General features: G+C 47.1%; 2 protein-coding genes across 2 annotated transcripts in view; one reads left to right on the forward strand and one right to left on the reverse strand.

The window, feature by feature from the left end:
• RASGRP4 (RAS guanyl releasing protein 4) overlaps nucleotides 1-16,871 on the reverse strand; it is a 78,874-nt gene extending 62,003 nt beyond the window's left edge. The window contains exon 1 of the mRNA XM_073641651.1: nucleotides 16,635-16,871. The gene's annotated coding sequence lies outside the window, so the exon portion shown is untranslated. The remainder of the gene's footprint in view (nucleotides 1-16,634) is intronic.
• LOC141155033 (uncharacterized) overlaps nucleotides 1,341-27,174 on the forward strand; it is a 33,015-nt gene continuing 7,181 nt past the window's right edge. Inside the window, exons 1-8 of the mRNA XM_073641649.1 lie at nucleotides 1,341-1,439; nucleotides 1,511-1,587; nucleotides 2,230-2,326; nucleotides 5,482-5,738; nucleotides 15,393-15,556; nucleotides 17,918-18,034; nucleotides 26,018-26,080; nucleotides 26,165-26,252. Of these exons, the coding sequence (XP_073497750.1) occupies nucleotides 1,341-1,439; nucleotides 1,511-1,587; nucleotides 2,230-2,326; nucleotides 5,482-5,738; nucleotides 15,393-15,556; nucleotides 17,918-18,034; nucleotides 26,018-26,080; nucleotides 26,165-26,252 (962 nt within the window). The remainder of the gene's footprint in view (nucleotides 1,440-1,510; nucleotides 1,588-2,229; nucleotides 2,327-5,481; nucleotides 5,739-15,392; nucleotides 15,557-17,917; nucleotides 18,035-26,017; nucleotides 26,081-26,164; nucleotides 26,253-27,174) is intronic.

The raw sequence follows: 27,174 nt of genomic DNA on the forward strand, positions 1-27,174 counted from the left end.
TTTTTTAGAAACTTTTCCGTGACTGTTTATTAATCCAGAATATTTCAGGACCCTTTGATGCTAAATTAAAGAATTACTTTTACAGATTAAAAAAAAAAAAAAAAAAAGAAATTTTTTTTGACAAATCTTTACAGCTTTTGGCCGCTCAACCTTCCAGATGAGAGCGCTGAATGTGGACGTGCTGCCCCGACAGGAGTCCATCCCGCTTCTTGATCACTACTTAGGGGGAGGGGAGAGCACTTCTCCCAGCATGCAATGCAGGGCAATTGTTTGGTGCAGGTAATAGGTGAGTACTTTGGTTTGTGTTTGGATCTGATACAAAGGAAGAGCATGGCGGCGGGCGAGAGTCACCCAGACGGGCGACACTGAGAGAAGGTACCCTAAAATAATAGTTGTAAACGGTTCATAAATCTAGTACATTCCTAACAACTCCAATGTAAAAGGTTTGTACTGCTATTGTCCTCTGTTATCAGTTTTGTATAAAATGCATGTTATTTCTGATGATTTCTTTGATACCTGTATAAAAGCGGTTTCAGATGTGTGGACTAATGAGCAATCATGTGCACCCAAAGGGGTGCCAATAACAAATTGCTCTTGCAATGCAAGTTTAAAAAAAATCACTGATGTGTGAACGGCCCCATAGACTATCACAGGTACAAGAGGGATCCGTGAAAATCACAGATCGCCCTCGCACGAGAATATCAGACCTCTGAATGAGTCCTCATAATGCTGTGTGCAGTTTCCTCATTGAGCACAATGGATTGACTCAAAGACCCCCAGCTGTGAAGTGTGGAGGGAGCAGTCACACCCGGGGCCCCGATGCCAATGGTACAAATGGCACTTTTTTTTTTTTTTTTCTGTTCAGCTTCCACTGGTGATCTGCTTTATAAATAGTTTAAAGGGTATGAGAGTATGTTCACATGGAGTTTTGTGATCTGGACTCTGAAACAGATTCGCTTCAAAATCCACTTTTAAAAAAAAAAAAAAAAAAAGTACTTGTCTTTTCGGAGGTATTCTCGCCTTGGAGCGTTGCTTTTAGATGACAAATATATATTTTGACCCTGCCAGAATGGAGACAGAAAGCATACAAATTGAGTCTTTCTCATTGTAGTGAATGGTTTTGTCTGATTACCGTTTTCTGGGGCTTGGGAGCCCCTGATGAAGCCTCGAAAATGGGGTGAAACATAGTGTGAATGTTACCTAATTTTTTATATATAGTTTTCTGATTCTGGTAAGATCCTTTAATGTCTCTGGTAACGGACCAACTCCCATACTTGCTACATTACCATTACTCTATGTTGTAGGATACGAGTCCTGAGGGGGGCCTCTGATTAGAAATCATGAGAGCTACGGGGCCTTCGGTGGTCATAATCCAACATTTAAAGTCTCTGGGAATTAAACTCCGAATGCCAAAGAAGGCGGTCAGTCCTGATATCCAGGTAATCTGCAGAAGGAAGTAAAGTCCTCAAGACGTTATCAAGTATTCATCAACTTTTCTTTAACTTTTTAGAGGAAGATATCCAGTGGGGAAATATTTGGGGTTCCTCTACAGTCCCTTCCACTCACAAAAGAGGGTGAAATCCCACAGTAAGTAATTTGTTTTTACCATAGCTACCTGATCTCCAGCTTGTTAGTGACTTAGTAAATATGACTTTTCAGTGTTTAGATCCCATTCATGGTCCATGCTTTCGATAAATTCCATGCTATATGCATTGAGTATTGTCATTTGAAAGATTAAAGTGTTTTTTTCCCCATCTTCATAGAAGGATATTGTCTGATAGAGCTTGAAAATACAAGCAATTTTGCAATTTACTGCTTGTTAATATCTCAAGAACGGTTGAAAACTTTAACACTTGTCTTTCCTTTACACCTCATTTGCCTTGGAGACCGACCACCGCTGTTAGACAGCAGAACATGAACAGTTCTTACAAGCGATTTTCCTATTGAGCTTGTAAACACTTTTTTGAATATGGAAAGGATCGCTGGAGCGCGCTGTTATCTTCTAATCCATCCATCCTGAGCACATAGCTTACAAGCAAGACAGCTGTAGTGGTCGGTCTCCATGGCAATGAAAGAAAATTTAATATCTCAAGAACGGCTGAAAATTTTAACAAGCAGTAAATTGCAAAAGTGTTTGTTTTTTACAACCTCTATTTGACAATATTGATATTATGGAGATGGGAAAAACCCTTTTTAAATAGTAATTTTTCAAGCATTCTTTCATTCTAGGTTTGTAGTTGACATCTGCCAGTTCTTGAGTTGCCATTTGGACACTGAAGGGATCTTTAGAAAGTCTGGATCGGTAAATAGAATAAAAACCCTAAAGGTATAAACCCCTTTTACAATGTATGACAACTTGTGAGTATGTGGTCATATAGAGGCTAACGATATTAGGAGAGTCTTCTACTCTGGGTGAAGGACTTGCCTTCAAGAAGCTCAAATATCTAATGGCTTTGGAGGGCTTTCACATAAGGCAGAATGTGGCACAGGTCTCCTTCTGGATGACCATCAAACATTATGAGAAGCGTGAAGGCAACGTAACATGGTGACTGTTCTTCAGTTGAGGATGGACATGCGAAAGATGGGCAAAATTTATACTGTGGTGTTAATGGGGGAGGGGAGGGGAAATTTCCTATAAGGCAGTGCTTGTACTTAAGATGGAAAAGCAGCTGAGTTTATGACATAGATCTATTTCTGATGACGGACTTGCCAATGCTTTGAGAAGTTTGAATGTGGTTTCTTTGATGCTTAAGGGTTCCAGTTTTTAATATCCAGACCAGGACTTGTTGCTCTAATAATCCATGGGTGGAAATGCTCTAATAATCCATGGGTGGAAATGCTCTTTAAACCAGTTTTCCAAAAGCGTAATGTGACCGGTGAGCACAAAGAAAGAGATTCCTGACATTTTGTAAAATTTTCAGAACAATTTTGGAAGGAAGGACCAGAAGAGGCCAAAATAAATTTGTTGGCGTGCCTGACAGGTTGGCACAGTGATTGTGTTTGCTGTCAAAGCTGCAGAAAAAGATATGGTGGCCAAATAAGATGGTCTTTGGGAGGAGGACAGAGGTGGCCTTTTCAGCCACTCTGATTGATGAGGTCTGTTCACACTGCAGGATTTTCGTGAGCGAGCATTCCTTGGAACCTCGCTTCTTTCTTGATGATCTTGCCGTCTAAAGACTGTAAAAATTGGAGTGAGATTGGAACGCAGTGCACGGACTGGCCGTTGGCTCTCTCAACCCGAACGAGACCGCTATATAGAAATACATGAAGCCGCCGGCCAGTCAGTGCACGTTGCTCTGACTGCACAATAAAGCTGCTGCGGATCACCTGACGCTAGCTCGTCCGGTGAAATGATCGTTTGCACAAAAGATCATCCTTCTCGGCAGCGCATTATTCTGCGTCAACAGGACTTAGGTTGTTCTCGGCAGCACATTACAGATCGTTCAGTACATATCTGATACCTGGCCTGCCTGCTATTAAACGACCGGTCAGCATGCTGCAGGTCGACAATTCTTTAACACTGTAACGTGTCCTTCTCCTGCGAAGAGAAATTGAGCTGTAATGGAGATTCTTGGTACAATCCAGAGGGCACCCGGTGTACTGACGGCACGGCTAACGTTCAGGTCGGACTATGTTGCTCCCCGATGTGCAGCCGATGATATTCTACATTGACCTTGATAACTTTCTATAAGAATCCATCGTTGTGCGAAAAACTCTTATTAACTTCCATATAAACCCCTTCTGATTTTTGGGTTTTCTGTCTGAAAAGAGAAGCAATGTCCCCCAAAAAATGTCCTTATTATGGCTTCTCAATGTATGCACTAGAGGATAATCCTGCAGTGACTCTTCCTGTGCTCAGTGAGTCAAGTCTGTGATTGTGCAAGGTTTGAGAATGGTGCAAGATATTCCTGCAAGAGAGGAAGGAGCGGCATCTTATGACCGCAGCGGGCGCGGATGACATTTGTGCAACAGTCACTCTACAATGCATATAACATTCGGAGGAGGGGCAGCCTTTAATAAAAATCTCCTTTTACTAAACAGCCTGGATTTTCTTTTTTTTTTTTTTTTTTTTTTTTTTTTTACGTTTAAGGACCTGAGCTGTCCCCTAGAGCCCGATTTATATCGTCATGATGTTGGCATCTACTGGGAATTTCCTTGTCAATTTTTATTTTTTTTTTCTTGTGCTTTTCTGCATGTAGCAAAAAAATGTAACAAGGGGAATTCCACCGGCCTCTAGTCAAAAGTTTGTGACTTGAAGTTGCCAATGTGAAAAGTGCATTCACTAATAATTCAATTATCCCTGTCCTATTAAGGGGTTAATGCTAACAATAAAAGGGGAGAGCGTTTTACTCGGCCGCGCGAAAATGCACGTCGCCTGTAAGTTATTTTGCACAGTGGTCCTCTAGTCTCTACCCCTGATTAAAAGCCAAATTGTAGATATTTTACACATTATTATTTTTTGTATTTGGATTTTTTTTTTATTTTTTTAAATAAGTTGTTATAAGATTTAAAAATAAATAAATTAAAAAAAAAAAAAAAAATTGCGCTGTTCTTCTAGAAGTAGCGGTACACTTGACCAAAGGTTCAAGGGACTTTAACATTGATGGCCTATCCTTTAGGTTAGGTCATCAATATCTGATCGGCAGTGGTGCGACACCCAACACACTCGCCGATCATCTGTTCCTGGTGGAACTGCTCAATTACGCTCCGTTGATGGATTAATATCCACGGCCGGGTAATGCACATCCACCCCTTATTCTACTCATCTAAATTAGTTAATATTGTCAAGTAGCTTGTATCTGGTTCTGCAATTAACAAGCTTGACGCTGTTTCTGGAAAAAGAAATAGTTTTTCTAAACCTGTATAACCTGCAGTCACCACAAGGGGGAGACAATGCACAGGTCATCTGTAACCTGCAGCACTCTACTCTGTAAATGGAGAGACGGTTTTTAAAGAACAGGTGTGACACCGTTGGCCGCCCCTTCTGCGAATGTTTCTCCCATTATGCTCATGTATCACAGATATCCCTTTAATTACACTTGGGTTAATGCATTCTTATTCTCATTGTCGCCCTTTGTATGATGACTCTCTCCCTGTTGCAATTGGCACAACTGCTCTGACCACACATGTTGGTAAAAAAAAAATTTTTTCTTAGCCAAATTGGCTATGCATTTTATAGTAAATGTTATGAGCTTGATATGACGGTATTACTTAGGCATTGTATGGCGACATTAATTTGGCATGGTAAAAACTCTAATTTGGCATTCTATTTCATTATAGCAAAAAACTGGATGTAGATAAAATTGCATACATCTGTCTTTTCATGCAAATGTTAAGCCTTTCTGGCAATTTTGCACAGAAGTCCAGGGTCCCATTTTATAAAATGTCGTCCCCAACGGTATCTTTTATTTTTCCATTCCTATGGATGGCCCTGTACAAGATTTCCCTTATTGGCGCACATGTGTTCTCTTTGTGTTGCAGGCTCAGCTGGAGTCTGGGGAGAGCGGTCTGACCTCTGCGCAGCCCAGCGATGTGGCGGCATTACTAAAACAGTTCTTCCGTGAACTTCCTCATCCTCTTCTCACCCCAGAGCTGCAGGATCCGCTATGTCAGATACAACAGTCGCTCCCCGAGGAGGAGAAGGTTTCTGCCACCGCTCTGGTGACCTGCCTGCTTCCTGCTATTCATGGGGAGACTCTCAAGTACTTCTGCACCTTCCTTCAGAGTGTGGCTGCCAGGTAAGGAATGTAGGGACCAACAGTGAGCACAAGGGGGAGCCTTAGCTCTGTGCATCCCAAAATTTATTTTTCAATTTTTTTTTTCTTTTTTTTAATTTTTCCATAATGTCAAATCTAAATAAAAACGCAGACCCTTTGCAATTTTCACACTGGCTTTTAGTCCTTAAACTCATAGATTCATACTTCCTCTTCTGTAAAGAATTTTCAGCTGTCATGATCATAGACAGGACTACAATAGTAGATAAGGCCTTTATATACAGTAGATGACACAGGATCCACGATTCACAATAGGCGATGTCACAGCTCACCTCCTCCTCCTCCTCCTGTACAATGACTGATAACACCACTATGTACCGTAGATAACACGGGATCCACCATTCACAATAGGTGATGTCACAGCTCACCATCTCCTCCCATTCACAATCGGTGTCCAGATCAGAGCATGCCCAGAAAAGGCTTCTTTACAAACAAATAGGGTCATGTTTATTTGCCCAACAGGATGTAGAGGTCTAACATTTGAGTTTCAGAGGGAAGTGTGAAAACTGGAAGAATTTGTTTCTTAAATAGTGATATATGGAAAATTAAATAATAATAAAAAAAAAAAAGTTTTAATTTTCCATGAAAACCCAATTTCAGCAATAAGTAGTTTTCTGGTGATACGTTATCTTTTAAGAGTACATTGGTCAAAATGTACAATTGTGCTCAAAAGTTTACATAACCCAGCAGAATTTTTGCTTTCTTGGCCTTTGTTACACGCACGCCACTAGGTTTAGATAGGGGCGAGACAGGTTACATGAATTCTTTGTAATCCTGGAGGAACCGTTACTCAGGGCGACCATAGACCATATGCTGCAGCTTCTCTCAGGCACACAGGGGTATTGACCCTCAGGCACAGACACGTAGGTTGTTTCACTTGCTGACCAGACACACTTGACAAGAGTCCTCATAAACGGTAGAACAGTAGCATTTAATAAGAAGCCGCACAGCCAGTGCAAGTTAAGTCTTATGAGCAACAGGCTCCAGTGACAAACAGCACAGTTTCCTTAGCAGCACAGCAGTTCGCAGTCTTCCCAGTAGTACAGGACAGCACAGTTCTAATGCAAAGGCACATTAATGAACACAGCATTCTTTACAGCACAGTGAGATGGAGGAGGGGGGGTGTTGCTGGGGGAGATGATCCCCGTGACACCATTTCTTCCAGTACTTATCTTTCTGCCTGACAATACTCTGCACTGCTAGTTCAGGAACGCTACCTGACCTGTGCTTAGCTTCACTCCTGACTTGAATCCTTTTCACTTGCAGGGGCGCTTCTGTGAGATACAGAACACACACACCACCTTTCTCTTTGCTCCAGCCAGACAGTAAACAATTTCCTCACAATCCCCCTGGGGCTCTGCTAAAACACTCCCCTTCTCCTGTGACTGTGTTAACCCCTCTAGTTGCTGGATGCTTCTGAAGCACAACACTTCCTGTCTCCTGTGCTTGTTATTTCTGTCAGTTGCTGGATGCCTTTGAAGCAACAGCACTACTTCTGCATGTCACACCTTGTTTCAGAGAATATGAATGATAACAAAAAAACTTTTTCCTCCACTCATGGTTATTGGTTGGATGAAGCCATCTATTGTCAAACTACTGTGTTTTCTCTCTTTTTAAATCTTAATGACAACCAAAAACATCCAAATGACCCTGATCAAACGTTCACGTAACCCAGTACTACTGTGTATTGCCCCCTCTAACATCAATGACAGCTTGAAATCTTCTGTGGTAGTTGTGGATGAGGTTCTTTATTTTCTCAGATGGTAAAGTTGCCCATTCTTTGTGGCAAAAAGCCTCCAGTTCCTGTAAATTCCTGGGCTGTTTAGCATGAACTGTGCTCTTGAGATCTCCCCAGAGTGGCTCAATGATACTGAGGTCAGGAGACTGAGATGGCCACTCCAGAACCTTCACTTTGTTCTGCTGTAGCCACTCACAGGTCAACTTGGCCTTGTGTTTTGGATCGTTGCCATGTTGGAATGTTCAAGTACGTCCCATGCGCAGCTTCCGGGCTGATGAGTGCAAATTTGCCTCCAGTATTTGCTGATAATGTGCTGTATTTGTGACACCCCAGGGGTCTGGTTGCCACAGTGATAGAGATATTACGTCTGAGAGCAGGTGGGAGGTCTCTTGGTCAGGGATCCTATGCATGCCACACCTCCTGCCCAGTCCTGGGAGGGGAAGAACTTCCCCTATATAAACCTAGGGCTGAGGCAGGGTTAGTGAGTAGAGAAGAGAAGCAGCATAGGAAGAAACAACAGGAGCTCTGTGGGAGCAGTGCTACAAGGAGTCAGGGGCTGGCAGCTGCAGAGCTCGCCCTGACTGAGAAGTTATCACCGGACCCGGAGTCCGAGGCTGTGGGGATTAACTCCTATCCAGCAGCAGAAACCGACCGGCAGGGGATTGCAGGTCCTCTGGCCCAGAAACCCGAAGGCACGGTCACACGCGTGGGACCAGCACCGCCGTCGTGGAGCGAAAGCTACTAGAAGGCCCCGAGTCACCGGCCATACGGGTGAGCACCACACGGTACACTCAGGGACGTGGGCTACTTATACCCGCCTCTAGCAAGGTAGCCAGAAGAGTATCGTTAGTTTGGGAGGCCTACAACTCCGCCTGGCCAGGGGAGATCCCATCTGCTCAAGGACTGACCAGGCCCCAATCGCTAGCCAGTACTCCGGGAGGGTCTATCTTTGTCACCAGTAAAGACCCTGAACTACACCGTACCGTCTCCGAGTGGTTCCTGCTACCCCCATCATCCACGTCGGCTGCCCTGAGGCCATACCCCTCCCGTTGGGGGTTATACTATCACGCTGCACAATCCTACCACCGGCCTCAGCGGTCTGCCCTGCAGCAGCAGCTCCTTAGCTGTACTCAACGGGTGGCGTAGTCGTCCAACATCTACCGCTGATACAGCGCCACTTAGTCTGACTCCCTGGGCACGGACCGGATCACCGCCACGAGACTACAACCCTCAACAGATCCGGCTCCGGGTAAGCTCCCGCGTGCGCAACGCTGCGCGACACAGGCCCAGGGGCGCGTCATATTCATCTTTCCTTCAACTTTTACCAAGTTTCCTGTGCCTTTTGTAGCCCTCACATCCCCAAAACATCAGCGATCCACCTCCGTGCTTTACTGTAGGAATGGTGTTCCTTTCATGATAGGCCTTGTTGACCTCCCTCCAAATGTAATGTTTATGGTTGTGGCCAAAAAGTTCAATTTTCCCCTCCCCCCATGACAGCACACCTTGAGAGAGGATCCGCCCCACCAAGGACAGGAAACCGTCTGAAATAAAAGGGCGGTACCTCTCCCTCGCTTCAGTTGGTTTCCTGTCCTTGATGGGGAACCTGTCTGGAAGAAAGAAGACTTACCTGGGGCTGTCCCGGTGTGGAAGAGCGGGCACTGGCCTGTGCACCGGGTTCAGTATCCCAGAAGCGCCGTCCGCAGCTTCCCCTGGGGTCTCTGCGCCGAGCGGGGCGCACGCGGTGAGGCAGGCTCTGTCCTCCCGGAGACCGCGGCGCCGTCCTCCCCCTGCAGTGTGGAACGCTTCCGGGTGTGACGCGCCTGACGTCACGGCGCGCGGCGCGCTGGGTGACGTCAGGAGGCGGCGCCGATCCAAGATGGCGGCGCCCATCGGAGCGTCCCAGGCCGGTTTTTTATTTATTTTTTTTTTCAACGGAGCTCCGGCCTGAGGAAGGGGGAGGGCCCACAGACCGGAGGAGGCTGGATGGCCCTATATTTAAGGGGGGGGGAGCTATCCTGGAAGCGTGGTGCGCTTCTGAGACATGGCTGATCCAGATAGCCAGGAGCAGCAGCAGCTTACCCCCCCCCCCCCCCCACCTCAGCAACAGAAAAAGCAGAGGGATGCATCGTATACAGACAGCCGCTCGAGTAATCGTAGTGGCAGCCGCAGGAGTAAGGCTTCGAGTGCCTCGGGACCATCCAGAATGGAATCATCGGTTCCGCGACAGCCTCCGAATCCGGTACCCGTTTGTGACCTCCGAGGGTGAGTGAGCTTCGTGAATGTCACTGGTTAATAACGGGAAGTCTCTTATGTGCTTCCTTTTTTTAGGAGCCTAAGAAGAGTAGTGCCAAGCAAAAGCATAGAATGTGTGCCCTTTGCCAAGCTTCTCTCTCAGTAGAGTGGCAGAAACCACTTTGCCAGGGCTGTGTGACCAAAACCATAGCTGAGAATTCCCGGGATTTTGCTGCAGATTTAAAGTCCATAGTACATGCAGAAGTTCAGGGGTTCCTTAGAGGGAAGAAAAGGCCCCGTAGAGAGGTTTCCCCCGTCTCTGATTCCTCCCAGTCCGAGGAGCAGTGGGATTCATCGTCCTCTTCCTCATCGGGGGGTGGTAGACCCTGCTTCCCCATTGAGAATACAGACAGACTGGTTAGGGCAGTAAGATCAACCATGGGTCTGGAGGAAGAGAGAGCATCTAAATCCCGGGAGGACATCATGTTTGCGGGCTTGGGAGAGAAGAAGAGACGCTCATTTCCGGTTAACAGTAAGATTCAGGGCCTCATTGACCGGGAGTGGAGGAGACCTGAGAGATCAGGGGCTTTACCCTCCTTCTCCAAAAGAAGGTACCCCTTCGAAGAGAAGGATGCGGAACCTTGGGATAAGATCCCCAAGGTGGACGGGACTGTGGCAAGGTCATCGAAAAGATCTTCCCTGCCCTTGGAGGACTCTGGCGTCCTAAAAGATGCCCTGGATAAAAGAGCTGACTCCTTCCTGCGCCACACGTGGGAGGCGGCGGCAGGTGGCCTAAAACCAGCGGTGGCTAGCACCTGTGTGGCGAGGTCCTTGATGGTGTGGCTCCAACAGCTGGAAGACCAGCTTAAAGATAGAAAGGTCTCCAGACAGGCAATACTTGCAGAGCTACCTCTAATACAAACAGCATCGGCCTTCCTGGCCGACTCTTCAGCTGACTCGGTCAGACTGTCAGCTAGGGCAGCGGGACTATCCAATGCAGCCAGGCGGGCCTTGTGGCTCAAAGGTTGCCCAGGCGACCTACCTTCGAAACAGAAACTGTGCTCCCTCCCATGTGATGGTAGACTCCTGTTTGGCCAAAAGTTAGAAGACCTGTTGGAAAAAGCAGGCGATTAAAACCAAAGGGTTCCCGGGATTTTCGGGGGAACCAAGAAGATTTAGTTTTCGGAGGAGAAAATTTAACCGGGGTCATCCTCCGGGAGACAAAAAGAAATGGGAAGCCAAGTCCAAAAAAGAATCGGGCTACATGTTTGGAGGACCATCCTCGAGTTCGAAGAGATCCTCCCAATGACGCCAGGCTGGAAGTGGGTGGAAGGCTTTCCCACTTTCTTCCAGCTTGGGATGCGATAACAGCAAACCCCTGGATTCTGAAAATTATCAGTGGGGGCCTGAAGATCCGGTTCAGCCAGACCCCCTGGCGGACCTTTGTGGTTACCCCCCTACGAAAGGTCCAGGAAGAACAATTAGCCCTGGAAACAGAAGTGTTAGAGTTAGTAGGAAAGCAGGTCCTTCTCGAAGTACCAGCAACACAGAGAGGGAGGGGGTTCTATTCCCCACTATTCATGATAAAAAAAACAAACGGGTCCTTAAGGACCATCATCATCCTCAGGAGTCTGAACCAAGTAGTAGAAAACCAGACTTTCAAGATGGAGTCAGTAAGCTCGGCAGTGAAGCTCTTACATCACAACTGCTTTATGGCTGTAATAGACTTGAAGGACGCATATTATCACGTCCCAATCCATCCGGAGTATCAGAAGTATCTGAGAGTAGCCCTGTTTATTCAGGGGAAGCTGAGGCATTTTCAGTTTGCTGCCCTACCCTTTGGCCTCTCCATTGCCCCGAGAATATTTACGAAACTAATAGCAGAAGTGACAGCCTTCCTACGGATCAAGAATGTAGTGATCGTGCCATATTTAGACGACTTCTTGATAATAGGGAAAACAGAAGCCCACTGCTCCAGTCAGCTCCTAGTGGTCACGGAAGTGTTGCATCAGCTGGGATGGTTAGTAAATTTCCAAAAATCAAGACTAACCCCCTCCAGGACTCAGACCTTTCTGGGTCTAATCCTAGACTCTCGTCGCCAAACCTGCTTCCTCCCAGAGGACAAAATCTGCAGGTTGATTGCATTAGTCTCGAAGGCCATTCAAGCTCCAGAGATGTCTCTGAGAGAGGCAATGTCCCTCCTGGGTTCTATGACGGCCTGTCTCCCAGCAGTAATGTGGGCCCAGGGGCATATGAGGCGGCTTCAGTGGGAGGTCCTGTCAGCACAGACGTCCTGCAACGGGCATTTAGAAGGCAGGCTCTCTCTCTCTCCCCACAAGTAGTAGATTCCCTTTCGTGGTGGACAGTCAGGGGAAATCTAACCGCAGGCGTTCAATGGTCCAGACCAGTAGATCGGGTAATTACGACCGACGCAAGCAGTTCCGGATGGGGGGGTCATCTGGCAGATCTTGCAATACAGGGTCACTGGGCTTACCACGAGGGGGGAGCATCCTCAAACTTAAAGGAGCTTTGGGCCGTAGAAAGATCCCTCAGGGGCTTCCTCCCTCACATCCAAAATCACCATGTCCAGGTCAGGTCCGACAACCGGACAGCAGTAGCCTATGTGAATCACCAAGGAGGGACAAGGTCACGCCCTCTGATGGTGGTGGCAGACAGGATCCTTGGTCTAGCAGAGCGAAACCTCCTATCCCTCAGCGCCCTTCAAATAAAGGGGATAGAAAATCTGCTTTCACGTTTTCTAAGCCGCCATACCCTAAGACAGGGGGAGTGGGGGTTGAACCCGGAGGTCTTCCATCAGATTGTCCAGTTATGGGGGCAGCCAGACATAGACCTGTTCGCCACAAGGGCAAACAGAAAGGTGCAGAGATTTTGCTCCCTAAATCCGGCAGAAAATCCCCATGCCGTAGATGCCCTCCAGATTCCTTGGGGGTTCAGGAAGGCCTATGCCTTTCCGCCATTAGTGATGATTCCAGTAGTGGTGAGGAAGATCCGGGAGGAAGGCGCCAGGGTGATTTTGATAGCCCCTTTTTGGCCCAAGAGGCCTTGGTTCTCTCTGCTTCGGCTAATGTCGGTGTCAGATCCCTGGATTCTACCAGAGAGGCCGGATCTTCTCATGCAGGGACCAGTATTCCATGCCCAGGCCAGGGGGTTCCATCTTTCGGCATGGAATTTGAGAGGTCGCTATTGAGTAGCAAGGGGTTTTCACCAGGCTTAGTTTCTACTTTATTGGGGAGCAGAAAACCAATTACAACTAAGATTTATAGCAGGGTTTGGGGTAAATTCCTAGAGTTTATAGATATCCCGCTATCGAGCAAACCTCCGATCAGAGGGATCCTGGAATTTCTGCAAAAGGGACGGGACCTGGGTCTAGCTACAGGGACCCTTAAGGTTCAAGTTTCAGCTTTGGGAGCACTCTACAATTGTAATCTGGCTGGGAATAGGTGGATCTCGAGGTTTATCAAGTCCTGTGCCAGAGCAGGACCGGTTAGATCCTTGGGACCTGAACTTAGTCTTGAACGCTCTTACTAGTGAACCATTTGAACCTCTACACAAGGTTTCTCCAAAAATTCTCACCCTTAAGACCATCCTCCTAGTGGCCTTAACGTCAGCCCGTAGGGTGGGTGATCTGCAGGCCCTTTCGGTTAATCCTCCTTACACACAAATCTTTGAGGATAGGGTCACCTTGCGGCCAGATCCAGCATACCTTCCCAAGGTGGTATCTAGATTTCACCGTAGTCAGGAGATTGTGCTACCCTCGTTCTGCAGCAATCCCAAGAACTCAGGGGAAGTCAGGTTCCATAACCTAGATGTTAGGAGGTCCCTGCTACAGTACATTCATATGACTAGTCTGTGGAGGAAAGACGGTTCTCTGTTCCTGGCCTTTCAAGGGTGTAGGAAAGGTCACGGGGTGTCCAAGGGTACCATCTCTAGGTGGCTCAGGGAGGCCATTTGCTTAGCCGATACGTCCACAGGGGTTCCAGCCCCGGACAATGTGAGGGCTCATTCCACCAGAGCCGTTGCAACCTCCTGGGCAGAGAGAGCAGACGTCTCGATCGAGCAGATATGTAGGGCTGCTACTTGGTCTACACCATCCACCTTCTTTAAGCACTATCGGTTGGATCTATCCTCTTCTGATCTCACCTTTGGGAGAAGGGTACTTCAGGCGGTGGTCCCTCCCTAGGGTGCTCATAAATTCTCCAAAATTCTCTCAAGGTGTGCTGTCATGGGGGAGGGGAAAACGCCAAGGTTACTTACCGGTAGCCGGTTTTTCCTGAGCCCATGACAGCACCCGTAGTTTCCCCCCCTTATTTTTTCTATGTTTCTCACACCCTGGTGTGCACTGTTTGGGGTGGTGTGTATATGTATATTGTGGTGTTGGTTATGTGCCTAACCTGTTTAGGGAGGTCCTCTCAATGCTCTGTAAACAACTGAAGCGAGGGAGAGGTACCGCCCTTTTATTTCAGACGGTTTCCTGTCCTTGGTGGGGCGGATCCTCTCTCAAGGTGTGCTGTCATGGGCTCAGGAAAAACCGGCTACCGGTAAGTAACCTTGGTGTTTTGGTCTCATTGCTCCAAATTGCCTTGTTCCAGAAGTTTTGAGGCTTGACTCTGTTATGTTTGGGATATTGTAGGCGAGACACTTTTGTGGCATTTGGCAGTAATGGCTTTCTTCTGGCGACTCGACCATACAGCCCATTTTTCTTCCAAGTGTCTCCTTATTGTGCATCTTGAAACAGCCACACCGCTAGTTTTCAGAGAGTCCTGAATTTCAGCTGATATTATTTGTGGGTTTTTCTTTGCATCCCGAAGCACGTTGTCAGCAAATACTGGGGGAAAATTAGCACTCATCAGCTCGTAAGCTGCGCATGGGACGTACTTGGACGTTCCAACATGGCAACGATCCAAAACACAAGGCCAAGTCGACCTGTCATTGGCTACAGCAAAACAAAGTGAAGGTTCTGGAGTGGCCATCTCAGTCTCCTGACCTCAATATCATTGAGCCACTCTGGGGAGATCTCAAGCGCTCAGTTCATGCTAGACAGCCCAGGAATTTACAGGAACTGGAGGCATTTTGCCAAGAAGAATGGGCAGCTTTATCATCTGAGAAAATAAAGAACCTCATCCACAACTACAACAAAAAACTTCAAGCTGTCATTGATGTTAGAGGGGGCAATGCACGGTATTAAGAACTGGGGTATGTGAACTTTTGATCAGGGTCATTTGGATGTTTTTGGTTGTCATTAAGATTTAAAAAGAGAAAACACAGTAGTTTGACAATAAATGGCTTCACCCAACCAATAACCATGACTGGAGAAAAAGTTTTTTTGTTATCATTCATATTCTATGAAACAAGGCCAAGAAAGGAAAAATTCTGCCGGGGTATGTAAACTTTTGAGCACAAGTGTATATACTGTGTTCTGTCTAATGGAGGAAATGCAGGAGGGGGATGTATAGATCACCACATGGGTGTGAGAAGCCGTACACACCTGACCCGTATGTTGTAATGTATACAGTTACATTTGGGCCCTGGTGTTGCTGCCACCTCTGCGCCCAACATAGTGGAAGCATTATTGGTGACACCTGGTAATATTTTATATATTACATTATGATTTATTTTCCTTCTTCTAGGTCTACAGAGAACAGGATGGATTCTGGGAATCTGGCCGTAGTTCTAGCTCCGAGTTTGTTCTCTAATGGTAACTTGGCTGAGAAGCTGACACTCGCCACGGAGAAACAGCTTCAACTTCAGGCTTCTGCCATCCAGAGTCTCATTGACAACGCGCAGGACGTAGGTACTAGAATCTGAGGTTCTATGGAGGTCTCCAGGTCAACTGAGAACCTAAAATAAAGGGACGCAGTAATCTCCCACTTTATCCACTGCTCTGTCATCACGTCAGTCATTTTTGTCTGAATTTTCACCCCTGTCTATTTTATACTTGATCTAGAAGGACAAGATGGGAAATGATCTGAGACACAAATATCCTAACAAGAAATGTGAAAATTCCGAGAATCAGATTTATAAAAATGTATAGAGCAAAACTGTCTTTGTTGCCCATGGCAACCAATCCCAGAACAGCGTTCATATTTTGGGGGAGCGAAACATGAAAGTATTTGCTCATACATACGTCAGTGGATCTGGTTGTGATCACGGATCGCAATGCACGGACTGGCCGTGGCTCTCCCAACCGGAGTATTACAGCATTGTATACCTCTGAGGCTGTCGCGCTTGGGAGACCTGTGGCCAGTCCGTGCATTGCTGTCCCCTGATCACAACCAGATCCACAGTCTGCATAAGCCCTTAAACTGCTCTCCTTTTAGACAGTTTTATATATTTAGAAACTGGAGTTTCCATAGTTACTGTTTCCAATTTTCATTGACACCATTTGTATGGTCCTGCAAATCTTCTCTTGCGGCATGTCCACTTTCGCAAATTTTTTTTTAAAAATTGTTGTAGTGCTTTGGAAATTAAGAAACTGCTCAATGGGTTCTACTTTTTACAGCTACTATACAAACCAATGCATCGCTATAGTAACAGACTACAAATAAACTGTGTAGTCTGATCTTGCAGTCATGTTACCCCCTACGTGTTTCCTATAGTCACTTACATTTAGGTGATGGGTTAGAAAGAAATTAGGATATATATAATATTGATGCGCCCCCTGTGCCGTGGGGTACTCGGTGGCCGGTCGGTGCTGGGGGATGTCACGGTGGCAGTGACCCGCTCCATGACCCAGGGCAGAGCTTATCTCCAGGGCAGTGTAGTGATGATTTTATGAGGTAGATGTTGCTGGTGCAGTGTAATGCAGGGCAGGTGATGGAGCAGCAATTATTCCAGGACACAGTAGGGTGCAGTCTTCAGGTTTTACTCACAGTTGTTCAAGACTCCAGGTTAGTTGCCGGTGTGTAACCTCCCACGTCGTGCTGTGTCCTCCGGGGTAGGGATCCAGCAATCTCTCAGGTACCTCAGGAGCACTTAACGGGACCCCGTCGTCTTCCCTGCGCTGGCTCTCGCCCTCCTGCCCTGCGCTGGCTCTCGCCCTCCTGCCCTGCGCTGGCTCTCGCCCTCCTGCCCTGCGCTGGCTCTCGCCCTCCTGCCCTGCGCTGGCTCTCGCCCTCCTGCCCTGCGCTGGCTCTCGCCCTCCTGCCCTGCGCTGGCTCTCGCCCTCCTGCCCTGCGCTGGCTCTCGCCCTCCTGCCCTGCGCTGGCTCTCGCCCTCCTGCCCTGCGCTGGCTCTCGCCCTCCTGCCCTGCGCTGGCTCTCGCCCTCCTGCCCTGCGCCTCACAATCAGTGTCCCAAGCCAGTAGCCTCGGGTCTTGTTGGGCGACTTGCACTCAGTCCCTTGGACCCTATGCGGCCACCTTTTCGGCGATGTAATTGTGGCTGTTGGCTGCAGCACCTTGAAAATGCAGCAGCCTCTGGTTATCTAGCTGAGCCTGGTTGTTCTCCACTAGTCTAGGGGCCGGTCCCCTCTCTGCGGCCTGATCCCTCCACATCAGTGTGGATTCGGGCGCACGGGTGGCCTCTGCACTCGCCGTGCCCCTGGGATCCCTTCTGTTCCTCCTGGAGCCCTTCTTACTGCTCCTCTTTTCTCTTTCCTTCTCCTGGGCCTCTCTCACTGGGCCCTGCTCCTTTCTCCACTCATCCTGAGCAGAGCTCCTGCTCCCAGCTCTCCCTCTCCTCTGTACTGTCTTCTCACAAATGACTCCTTCCAGAACCTTCCACCCTCTTTTATGCTCCTACCCTCTGTGCTCCACTGAACTTCTTCCTCCACCCACCTCCTCTACCTAGTTCCACCCTCCAGCTAGGGACCAGGGACTGTGCTCTCCCTTAGGAGCAATCTCGCCCTTCCCTACTGAAGTGGAGTGTAATGGATGTGGGTCCCGGGTAGTGTTCCTTCCTTACCTGAGAGAGGGGTACCACACCTCTGGGTGAGATGCAGTACCTCCGTGGCGACTGAACCCGCAGGGGCTATGTATGTATATGAATTTCTCTGTGGTATCAGACAACATGGGGTTTGTTAGTAGTCTGTTACCGTGGAGACACATATTAATGACTATTTAGACTTTAAAGTAGTCAGTCCTTGACTTGATTATCGTCATGAAGGTACATTTCCATAATCTTTACATATGACTTTTTTTTTTTTGTCTCGGCAGGGCAGCTTCCCTCATTTATCAGAGAAAAGATTTGCGTTCCTTGTGATTTGGTTGAGGAGGACTCTGTGACCAACAACTCAGAGGGTCTTCGCAGGAGACGTAGACGTAGCATGAGTGGTATGGTAAAAATGATAAAATGCCTAAGTCCCTACTGCTCTTTTTATAGCAAAACCTACAAAAGACAAAAAATATATCTCATACCCTACCATCATTATATATAAATGTAAAACAAAGTTGCATATTTAAATATAGGGTACTTAGTGAACTATTTTTGATCAAAAAAAGTATACAAGCCGTCCCACCAGCGACAAGGTGACCCTAAATTGGGACGGTACCTACACTGTCTATATTAAAAACCTTACTGTATATCAAAGTTGAAGTAATGCATATAAAAGGGTAGACAAATTATATATAATGATGATAGGGTATGAGATATATTTTTTGTCTGTTGTAGGTTTTGCTTCTTTTTGCTAGTGTGAACATGCTCCTATTTCTTGCATGTGTACCATCTTAGACCTCAGTTCACATTGCTTGGATTTTTGCTCTTTTTATAGACAGATAAGGTTAGACACTGGCTTTTTAGAATGACCCAAGGACATGATTCTGGGGCTCAACCTCCATCTATACCAGACACTTCCTGAGTGTGAGCTCACTCAATGATCCTCCGGAGGGCCCATCCAACCCCGTGGACATTGTCAATCCATCAAGAAATAGGGCTTCAGATAGGTTTGTTGGGGAATGTCATTTTAAATTAGGATTAAGCTCATGCCCTGAGGCCTTCAACATCCTTTTCAATCCTATCCAGATGAGAAGGGGTGCTGAGGTGAATACGTGTGTACAGTGTCCATTTTAGGACATGATCAGATATAAAAATAAAACATCAGAATGATGTCAGTTTGAGGCTAAATACCCTGTCTGACGAGTGACTCTGACGTTTGCAGCCAGTACTTGGGTGGATGGAAATAAGAATTTACAATAAGACATTTTATCATTAGACCCCTTTAAGAAATTATGCAAATATAAAGTCACTTGGAAATAGATATGTAGTAAATTAGTGCCCCCCAATTTACTTTGGCTATGTAATTTACCATGCAAATAGACAAGCGTGTCTGAAACTCTTTAACACATCAGGATGACAGAGTGTCAGATATTAAAAGTAGAACACCCCTGTAGTTTGTGTGTTAAATAGGAATAAGATAGGCATGATTTAAAAAAATATATATATATATATCTATCTATCGAGATTTGAACTCTACCACTGCAGTTTCAGAGGCTGGTGCCTTACCATTGCGCTATCCAGTCAAGTGATATTAGCTGGCAGCTTTTCTTGTCTTATGACCTCAACCATGAAAATACTCAGGATGACTAAAAGTCATTGTGATTCTGATGTTTGAAGAAAGGAGGGGGCTGGAGACAGCAGAGCTAGGGGGAAGCCACCCATGACCGGGGTTGGCCTGGAGGTTTCATTCCCCTCCCCGGTCTGGTATTGAATGGAGCAGGTTGGGGATTGGGTAATGGGAAGCAGGGGGGCGGGTAGTGAAGAAGGGGGGGGGTATATATAAGGAACAGTGCGGGAAAACAGCCATTCCCTTAGGAACAACGGAGAGAGTTACCTGCAATGGCGTCCATTCAATCCCTGGTGGGCCAGCTTCAAGTTGCAGCACGATCACGGAGAGAGGGATGGCTGGAGGCCCAGCTATCTACCTTGCTGGGAACAGCCACGGACGCAGAGGCGCAGCCTGTATCTGTGAGAAGGAGCAGGAGGAGGAGGCCACGGCCCCCGGAGAGACTGTCACCCGAGGTACCCACGCGGAACAGGCGCAGGCTTCGGAGCCCCTCCGGGGGTAGAGCAAGATAGGGTGGTTCCTGCCCGACGCTCTCGCCCCGGCAGGAATCCACCCAGCCGGTCTGTTGCCGCCATTCAGCGCGGAGTGCGGCCTACACAAGAGGCGAGGGACGCACCAGATACACAGCCGACGGAATAAGCATCGCGAGACACGGGAGTTCGGGCCGTAGCTGGGGGGCGCGTGCGCGGCGCATCTGCGTCGGGTGGCGCGGCTGTGGCACGTAACGCATCTGCGACGCGCATTGCGCCTTCCGGCAGCAGGGCCCAGCAGGACTGGAGAAGAACCGGAACCATCAAGGGAACAGTGCGGAAGACGGCAGGCACCGCTAGCGATGCTCCTGTCGGGGTGCCTGCTGGGATAAACACGAGGAAGACGGGGAGGCAAGCACCCACGGGCAGGCAGCAGTCATGGGACCCACTGCCGCGTGGCTCAAGTGGACGACGTGGAAGGGAAGGAGCGGCGGGCAGCATCGAACTGCCTGGCAGCGCCGGTTCGGGAAGCACGGACCAGGCCCATGGGTCTGGGTCCGGGAGTCGGAGGAGGATCGGAGCGACATCCAGGATTCCAAGGCGGGATGGTGGAATACGGTCGCCGAGACGACAACGGCCAGCTGTATCTGTTCAGGTCCCCCCTGGTGGCCAGGGGCGCGGGCCTGGAGGAGCGAATGGACACCAATGGATCCGACTACAGTAGCGACAGTGATGGAAGGAGCGAGCATCTGGATTCAGGATTTCCGGCTGGCAGGGACACACCTGCGCAGCGGCGTGAGTATGATCGTACAGCGTGTTTGGGGCCCGCGGGGGCAGTTTCGCGTGATGAAGGTAGTATCGAGGGGGGGGGGGGGGGTTAGCTGGTCCGGATGGGGCAGGGGTACCCGGAATTAGAGATATACTATATAGCATGTCACAGGTTTTGATGAGAATGGAGAGCGCGGCAGCGGGCGGGTCAAGAGGATCCCCTATAGATGCCTGGTTGCCAGGGTTGTCGCCGCAACCTACTGGGGTAGAGGTAGGATCCGTGGCGGGCGCCGAGGGAGTAGCGACTGGGGTTTCAGTCTCGGTACAGACGGAAAAGGATAAGGGTGATACCCTGAAGCTTGATAACAGGGCAAAAGGGGAGGTGTATGTGTGCTTCGAGGGGCCGCTGGGGGCACACTTAAAGAAAGAAGTGAAGGAGAAAATTTGGCGTGATGAATACGTGGAAATTTTCTCCCTTCTTCCCCTGGAGAAGTTTAATTTAGACAAGGGGAAGAAGGATGATAGCAAGAAGGAGGAGGAGGAGAAGCGGAGGTGGCGCTTGATTCCTCAGACTTTTGCGAATTTGCTTCAAGCTTTTGCTATATTGGCCGGGGTCATTGGGGAGAAGTTTCCTGAGAATTGCTCAGGTTTATTCTGCTATTTAGATGCGAATGGGGAAGCGCATCGTACTTACGGGGGACAAACATGGCTTAGGTATGATGAGCAATTCAGACAGAGGAAGGCGGCACAGCCAGAAATCAGGTGGGACCAGAAAGACATAGGCCTTTGGTTAAAAGTAATGGCTCCTGCTAGATACGGGCAGTCCTTTCACGGGAGCGGGAGGAGCGGGAGTTACTCATCAGGAACGGGCAGAGGCAGCCAGGGAGCACAGGGAGGAAAAGATAAGTCAGGAACGTGCTGGCAGTTTAATGACGCCAGTGTAAATTTGGGAATGGCTGTAAGTTCAAGCACGTTTGCTCCCATTGTAACGGGAGCTCCCACGGGGCAGCAAAAGTTTCAAAAAAGGAAAGGGACGAACGTCGGTGGGTTCTGGTCAAGGGGGCGACTCCGGTGAATCTTCTAAGGATGGCCCCCTTTCTAAATAGATACCCTGATCAAGCGAAGGCCGGAATTATTAGGGATGGGTTTTTGGAGGGTTTCAGGATCCCGCCTCCTGAGCATACAGTCCCCTTTTCGGTTAAGAATCTTAGGTCTGCTTTGTTGCATCCAGAGGTTGTTAGTGTAAAGTTGGCAAAAGAAGTTGAGTTGGGTCGCATGGCAGGGCCTTTTGATAGTTTACCAGTGGAAGGCGTGATCATTTCTCCGTTGGGGGTTGTGCCTAAGAAGGAGCCGAACAAATTTCGTCTGATTCAGCATCTGTCGTACCCAAAAGGTTGTTCAGTCAACGATGGTATAGCCCCGGAATTATGTTCTGTGGAATATACTTCATTTGATGCGGCTGTGGCTTGGGTTCGCAGGTACGGGCATGGGTCACTGCTGGCAAAAACAGATGTTGTCAGCTTTTCGGCTCCTTCCGGTTCACCCGGACAGTATTTCAATGTTGGGTTGTTTTTGGAACAATGGTTACTACTTGGATAGGTGCTTGCCCATGGGCTGCTCTATTTCTTGTTCATTATTCGAAACGTTCAGTACTTTTCTCGAATGGGCCGTCAGGGATGTTGCTGGTGTCCAGTCTGTTATCCACTACCTGGACGATTTTTTGTTCATAGGCCCACCTGATTCGTTGGTTTGTAATAATTTGTTAGCAGCCATGGTGTGGGTTGCGGAACGTTTCGGGGTTCCTCTGGCAAAAGAAAAGACCGAAGGTCCTTGTACGGTATTGACTTTTTTGGGCATTTTGATTGATTCGGAACTTATGGAGTGTCGACTGCCCGAAGAAAAGTTGCTGTTACTTAGACAGGAGTTTGTGAGAATGGTAAAATTGCGTAAGACGACTTTGAAGGAGCTTCAATCACTGCTGGGGAGACTGAACTTTGCCTGTAGGATCATGCCTATGGGTAGAATATTTTGTCGTAGGTTGTCAAGGGCAACGGCGGGAGTGCAGGCATCGCATCACTTTATTTGTTTGAATAGAGAGGACTTGTTGGTGTGGAAGCAATTTTTTGACACGTACAATGGCAGGTCGTTGATCCAGCAGGATTTCCTGAACAGCTTTGATTGCGAGATTTATACCGACGCGGCTGGCGGAGCAGGATATGGAGTTTTCTGTAAGGGAAAGTGGAGCGTAGGCAAATGGCCCAATTCCTGGAAAGAGAGGGGTTTCACAAAAAATCTGGTTCTTTTGGAACTGTTCCCAATTGTAGTTGCGGTCTGGATTTGGGGCGAGTCTTTTTCGAATCGGAGAGTCAGGTTCCATTGCGACAATATGGGCGTGGTGGAAGTGATTAATAGCCTATCGGCCTCGTCTCCTCCAGTCATCAGGTTGGTCAGGGAATTGGTGCTCCGCTGCTTGGAGCTTAATGCATGGATTTCGGCTGTACATGTGCCAGGTGTCAAAAACTCTATAGCGGATGCTTTGTCTCGTTTCCAGTGGGAGCGTTTCCGTTCATTGGCACCAGAGGCAGAAGTCGCAGGAGTGGAATGCCCTTCGCGGTTGTGGCAGCTGGTTTTGGACGAGCCGGAAGATTGATCCAAGAGTCGGTGGCGAGTTCAACCTGGGCTGCTTATGAGGCATCCAGGAACATATGGCAAAGTTGGGTGTCACAGTGGGGGGCACTAGAGAGTGACAGGGATAGGACGTTGGCGATATTGTTTTTTGTTGGTAAAGCAGCGGATTCAGGGTGGTCAGCATCCAAAGTGAGTAAATTTATAGCCGGGCTTGCTTTTGGTTTTAAGTTACAGGGTTTAACTGACGTTACAAAATCCTTCTTGGTCAGGCAGGCTCTCAGGGGCTTTCAAAGAGGAAACAAGAGTTTAGATAAGCGTAGGCCAGTCACGTTTAGCATATTGGAAAGGTTGGGTCTGGTTTTGGAAACCATTTGTTGTTCCAATTTCGAGGCGGCATTGTTTGTTGGCATTTTCTCTAGCTTTTTTGGGGCTATGAGAGTGGGTGAGTTGGTAGCCCCTAGTAGGAATAGAGAGGGAGGTCTATTAGCCGAAGATGTGAGCTGCTGGGCATGGAGGATTGAATTTTGGATCAGACGGTCTAAAACGGATCAGTTTGGGAAAGGGAAGCATGTCGTGTTAGGTAGAGTGGAAGGGGCTCTGTGCCCTAGAAGGTGCCTAGAGGCCTACTGGCAATTGTGGTCAAATAGAACGGGCCCACTATTACGGCATCGTGACGGGTCATTTCTTTCCCGTTTTCAGTTTACAGCGCTCTTAAAAAAGGGGGTGCAAGAGTTGAGTCTCAGTCCTGAGATTTACGGTTTGCATTCCTTTAGGATCGGTGCAGCGTCGGAGGCTAATAGACGCGGTTTAGGGGCTGAGACGATAAAACGGATCGGAAGATGGAGTTTGGACTGTTATTTGTCATATGTTTGCAGTTAATTGCCCCAAAAACTTAGCTAGATGTGGAATAGCTGCTAACCTGCTTGTTTATTATTCTTTTAGGTGATGTTCCCTCGTTAGTCTGAATCATTGGACACTCATATGTGCATTGGGGGGCGCTGCGCGCCGACGTAAGGGGGGATGGTAGGCAATTAGGTTTTCCAAGGGCACAAGCGGTCATAAGGTGGCTCGGTTTTAGGGGCATGGTATGGGGGCGTTTTTTGTCGGAATTTCATAAAGCGGCGAGGTTGGATCGAACACCGGATATTTTAGTGGTGCATTTGGGAGGAAATGATTTGGGGGTACGTCCAGTGAGGGAGTTGATTAGGGATATTCGTTTTGATCTATTGAGATTGTGGACCTCGTTTCCGGGGATTTTGACGGTCTGGTCGGATATAGTGCCTAGAAAAAATGGCGGGCGGTTCGATCGGAAAAAGGGATAAACAGGGCACGAATAAAATTGAATAGGGCAGTGTCTGGCTTTGTGGTAAGGAATGGGGGCATAAGTATTAGGCATTTGGAGTTGGAATCAGGGGCTGGAAATTTGTGGAGGAAGGATGGGGTGCATCTCAATGATATAGGTATGGATATTTGGGCCCTTTCAATTCAGGAAGGAATTGAAAGGGCGCTGGTGGCTTTGGGGCACTCACGAGCCTAAGGTTTCAGGGCTGTTAGTGGTGGCGGGGGGTGGGGTTCTTGGAGTTGGTTTAAATTGAGCGGGGGTGATCTGGCAGTTGGTTATGGGCTCTGGATGGGGTTTTACCTCGGGAGCAATTTGTTGGTTGGGCTTCCACGGAATGTGGAAGTCTTGGTGCCCTCGAGCTGGTGCTGAACGGCTGAGGGTAAAATGGCGGTTTTATTTTTGAGTTATTTAAAGCCAGATCTACTATCTCCAAGAACCCTCCCTATATATATATATATATATATATATATATATATATATATATATATATATATATATATATATATATATATATATATATATATATATATATATATATATATATATATATAATTTGTTGTTTGTTAATAAACGGCCGCTGTGGCCAAAATATTCCCAACAAATAACACAAATAACTTGTGGTGGAGTTTTTGTTTCAGGAAAGGGATCAGGGGGATCTCTGGTTACATTGGATTGAGGAAAAGGTATCAGTAAGGAACCGTATTGGCCGTAACAGGTCAAGTCACACATCAGACTCGCACATCAAAATCAAACATTTGAATTTGGCTTGCTTGCAGTCTGTGCATAAGTCCCAATGAGTTATGGGCAAGTTTGCACTGAAAATCATATAACCAAATAGAACTCCTAGGTTTTAACAACTGAGTTTATAGTGCACTGGTTAGTGCACTGGGTTTAGGACACAGAATTTTGGGTTCAAGTCCCATCAGCGAACAGTTACTTCTTTTTTTTTTATTGTTATAGTTGTAAAAGTCACTCGTCAGAATCTGTTCTCAGACAGGGTATTTAACCTCAAATTGACATCATTCTGATGTTTGATTTTGATATCTGATCATGTCCTAAAATGGGGGATCTTGCCAATTTAATTTGCTTGAACACCACCAACTACTTTAAAAGGGGTTCTCTGAGAATAGTTAAAAAAAAATAAAAAAAAATTCCCAGTAAATATTCTGATCTCACACTGGAGACACCAGGGGTGATGAAGTAAGAAGAAGCTGCTCACACTGCTGCTCACCCTGTTTAACTGATCTAATGCTGGAGCTATCAGGGGTGCGGAGGTAAGAGGCTGCTTACACTGATTACCTCCCAAGACTAAACAAATGTGGTTTGCTAGTTAAATGTATTTAGGAATTTATTTATAAGGACTTTTCCTTAGTTATTTTTTTATTTCTATTCTCAGAGGACCCCTTTTAAGCCCTGATGTTTTCTACAGCGTTGGTTTGTATACAAAGTTTATACAACTGAATTTTTGTGGCTGTGAACTTTTGGTTTTGTTACATGCCCTCACCAATGAAATAGATCACTTTTAATCTGTTTTTTACCATTTAAGGATTTGTCAATGAGGCTTTAAGTAAACTGAAGTCTGGCCTTGGTCCTTCCAGTGATCGAGGAGGTGAGGATAAACCCTACTCTTCACATATAATAAACTTTGCCACATTTCGAGCATCTTCTAATGATCCGTGTTTGCATTGAGCAGATGAAGTAGAGCTTCCACCAAGAAACAAGACAAAGCGTAAAGCTTCAGAAGATTCTGTTGGAGGAGAACAGTTTATTGCCAAGAAACGGTACATAGTTTCAGTAGGGGTTCCTATGGAAAAAATGTCCCTATACTCACTTTACCAACTTGTATGTATATGTATGTGTATATGTGTGTATGTGTATATGTATATGTATATGTGTGTGTATGTGTATATGTATATGTATATGTATGTGTATATGTATGTGTGTATATATATATATATATATATATATATATATATATATATATATATATATATATATATATATATATATATATATATATATATATATATATATATATATATATATTTGTAGATCATATATTTGTAGATCCTGTTCACATCATGGTTTTTGTGTTTAGCTTCTTTTCTTGAAATTTCATTAAATTTGATCTATGCACAAGCAATTGCCAACCAATGAGGCTCCAAATGTGCTTGATGGGAGACAAGTCTGGAGACTCTGCAGGCCATGGTAGCATGTTTGGGCCATGCAGGATGCTCACAGTAGCAAAAGCAACAGAAGCTCTGATGTTGTGTTGAAAAGGCTCCTGGGACACTTTGGAGAAGTGGTCGCACATCTGGTTATACCACCAAATCAATGTAAAGTGGAGATGTTGGTGCTCCTGAAGACTAGAGGGGTGCGGCTACCATACATTATACCACCCCACACCATAATCCTGGGAGTAGGACCGGTGTCACCCAGGGGGATATAGGGGACTCGGTACCCGGGCCTTTTACCTTGTTTAGGAGGTCACGGCAGTCGGCTCCCGGGCCCGTACTCTGGGTCTCTATTTTAAAAGGGGTTTTAGTATACAGTTTGTCTCGTGACGCCACCTGTGGTTTCCGGTAATGGTTACCGGCGCTGCTGCAGACCTCTGGGGGGTGATGGGATGGCAGCTGAGATGTTTCTGCTCCCCACAGGCAGAGCGGATCCCCGGGGCAGTGTAGGTGCAAATGGTGGTGATGC

The sequence above is a fragment of the Phyllobates terribilis genome, unplaced genomic scaffold (genome assembly GCF_046119375.1).
Source record: "Phyllobates terribilis strain yellow unplaced genomic scaffold, ASM4611937v1 Scaffold_7__3_contigs__length_470593459, whole genome shotgun sequence".
Lineage (NCBI taxonomy): Eukaryota > Metazoa > Chordata > Amphibia > Anura > Dendrobatidae > Phyllobates > Phyllobates terribilis.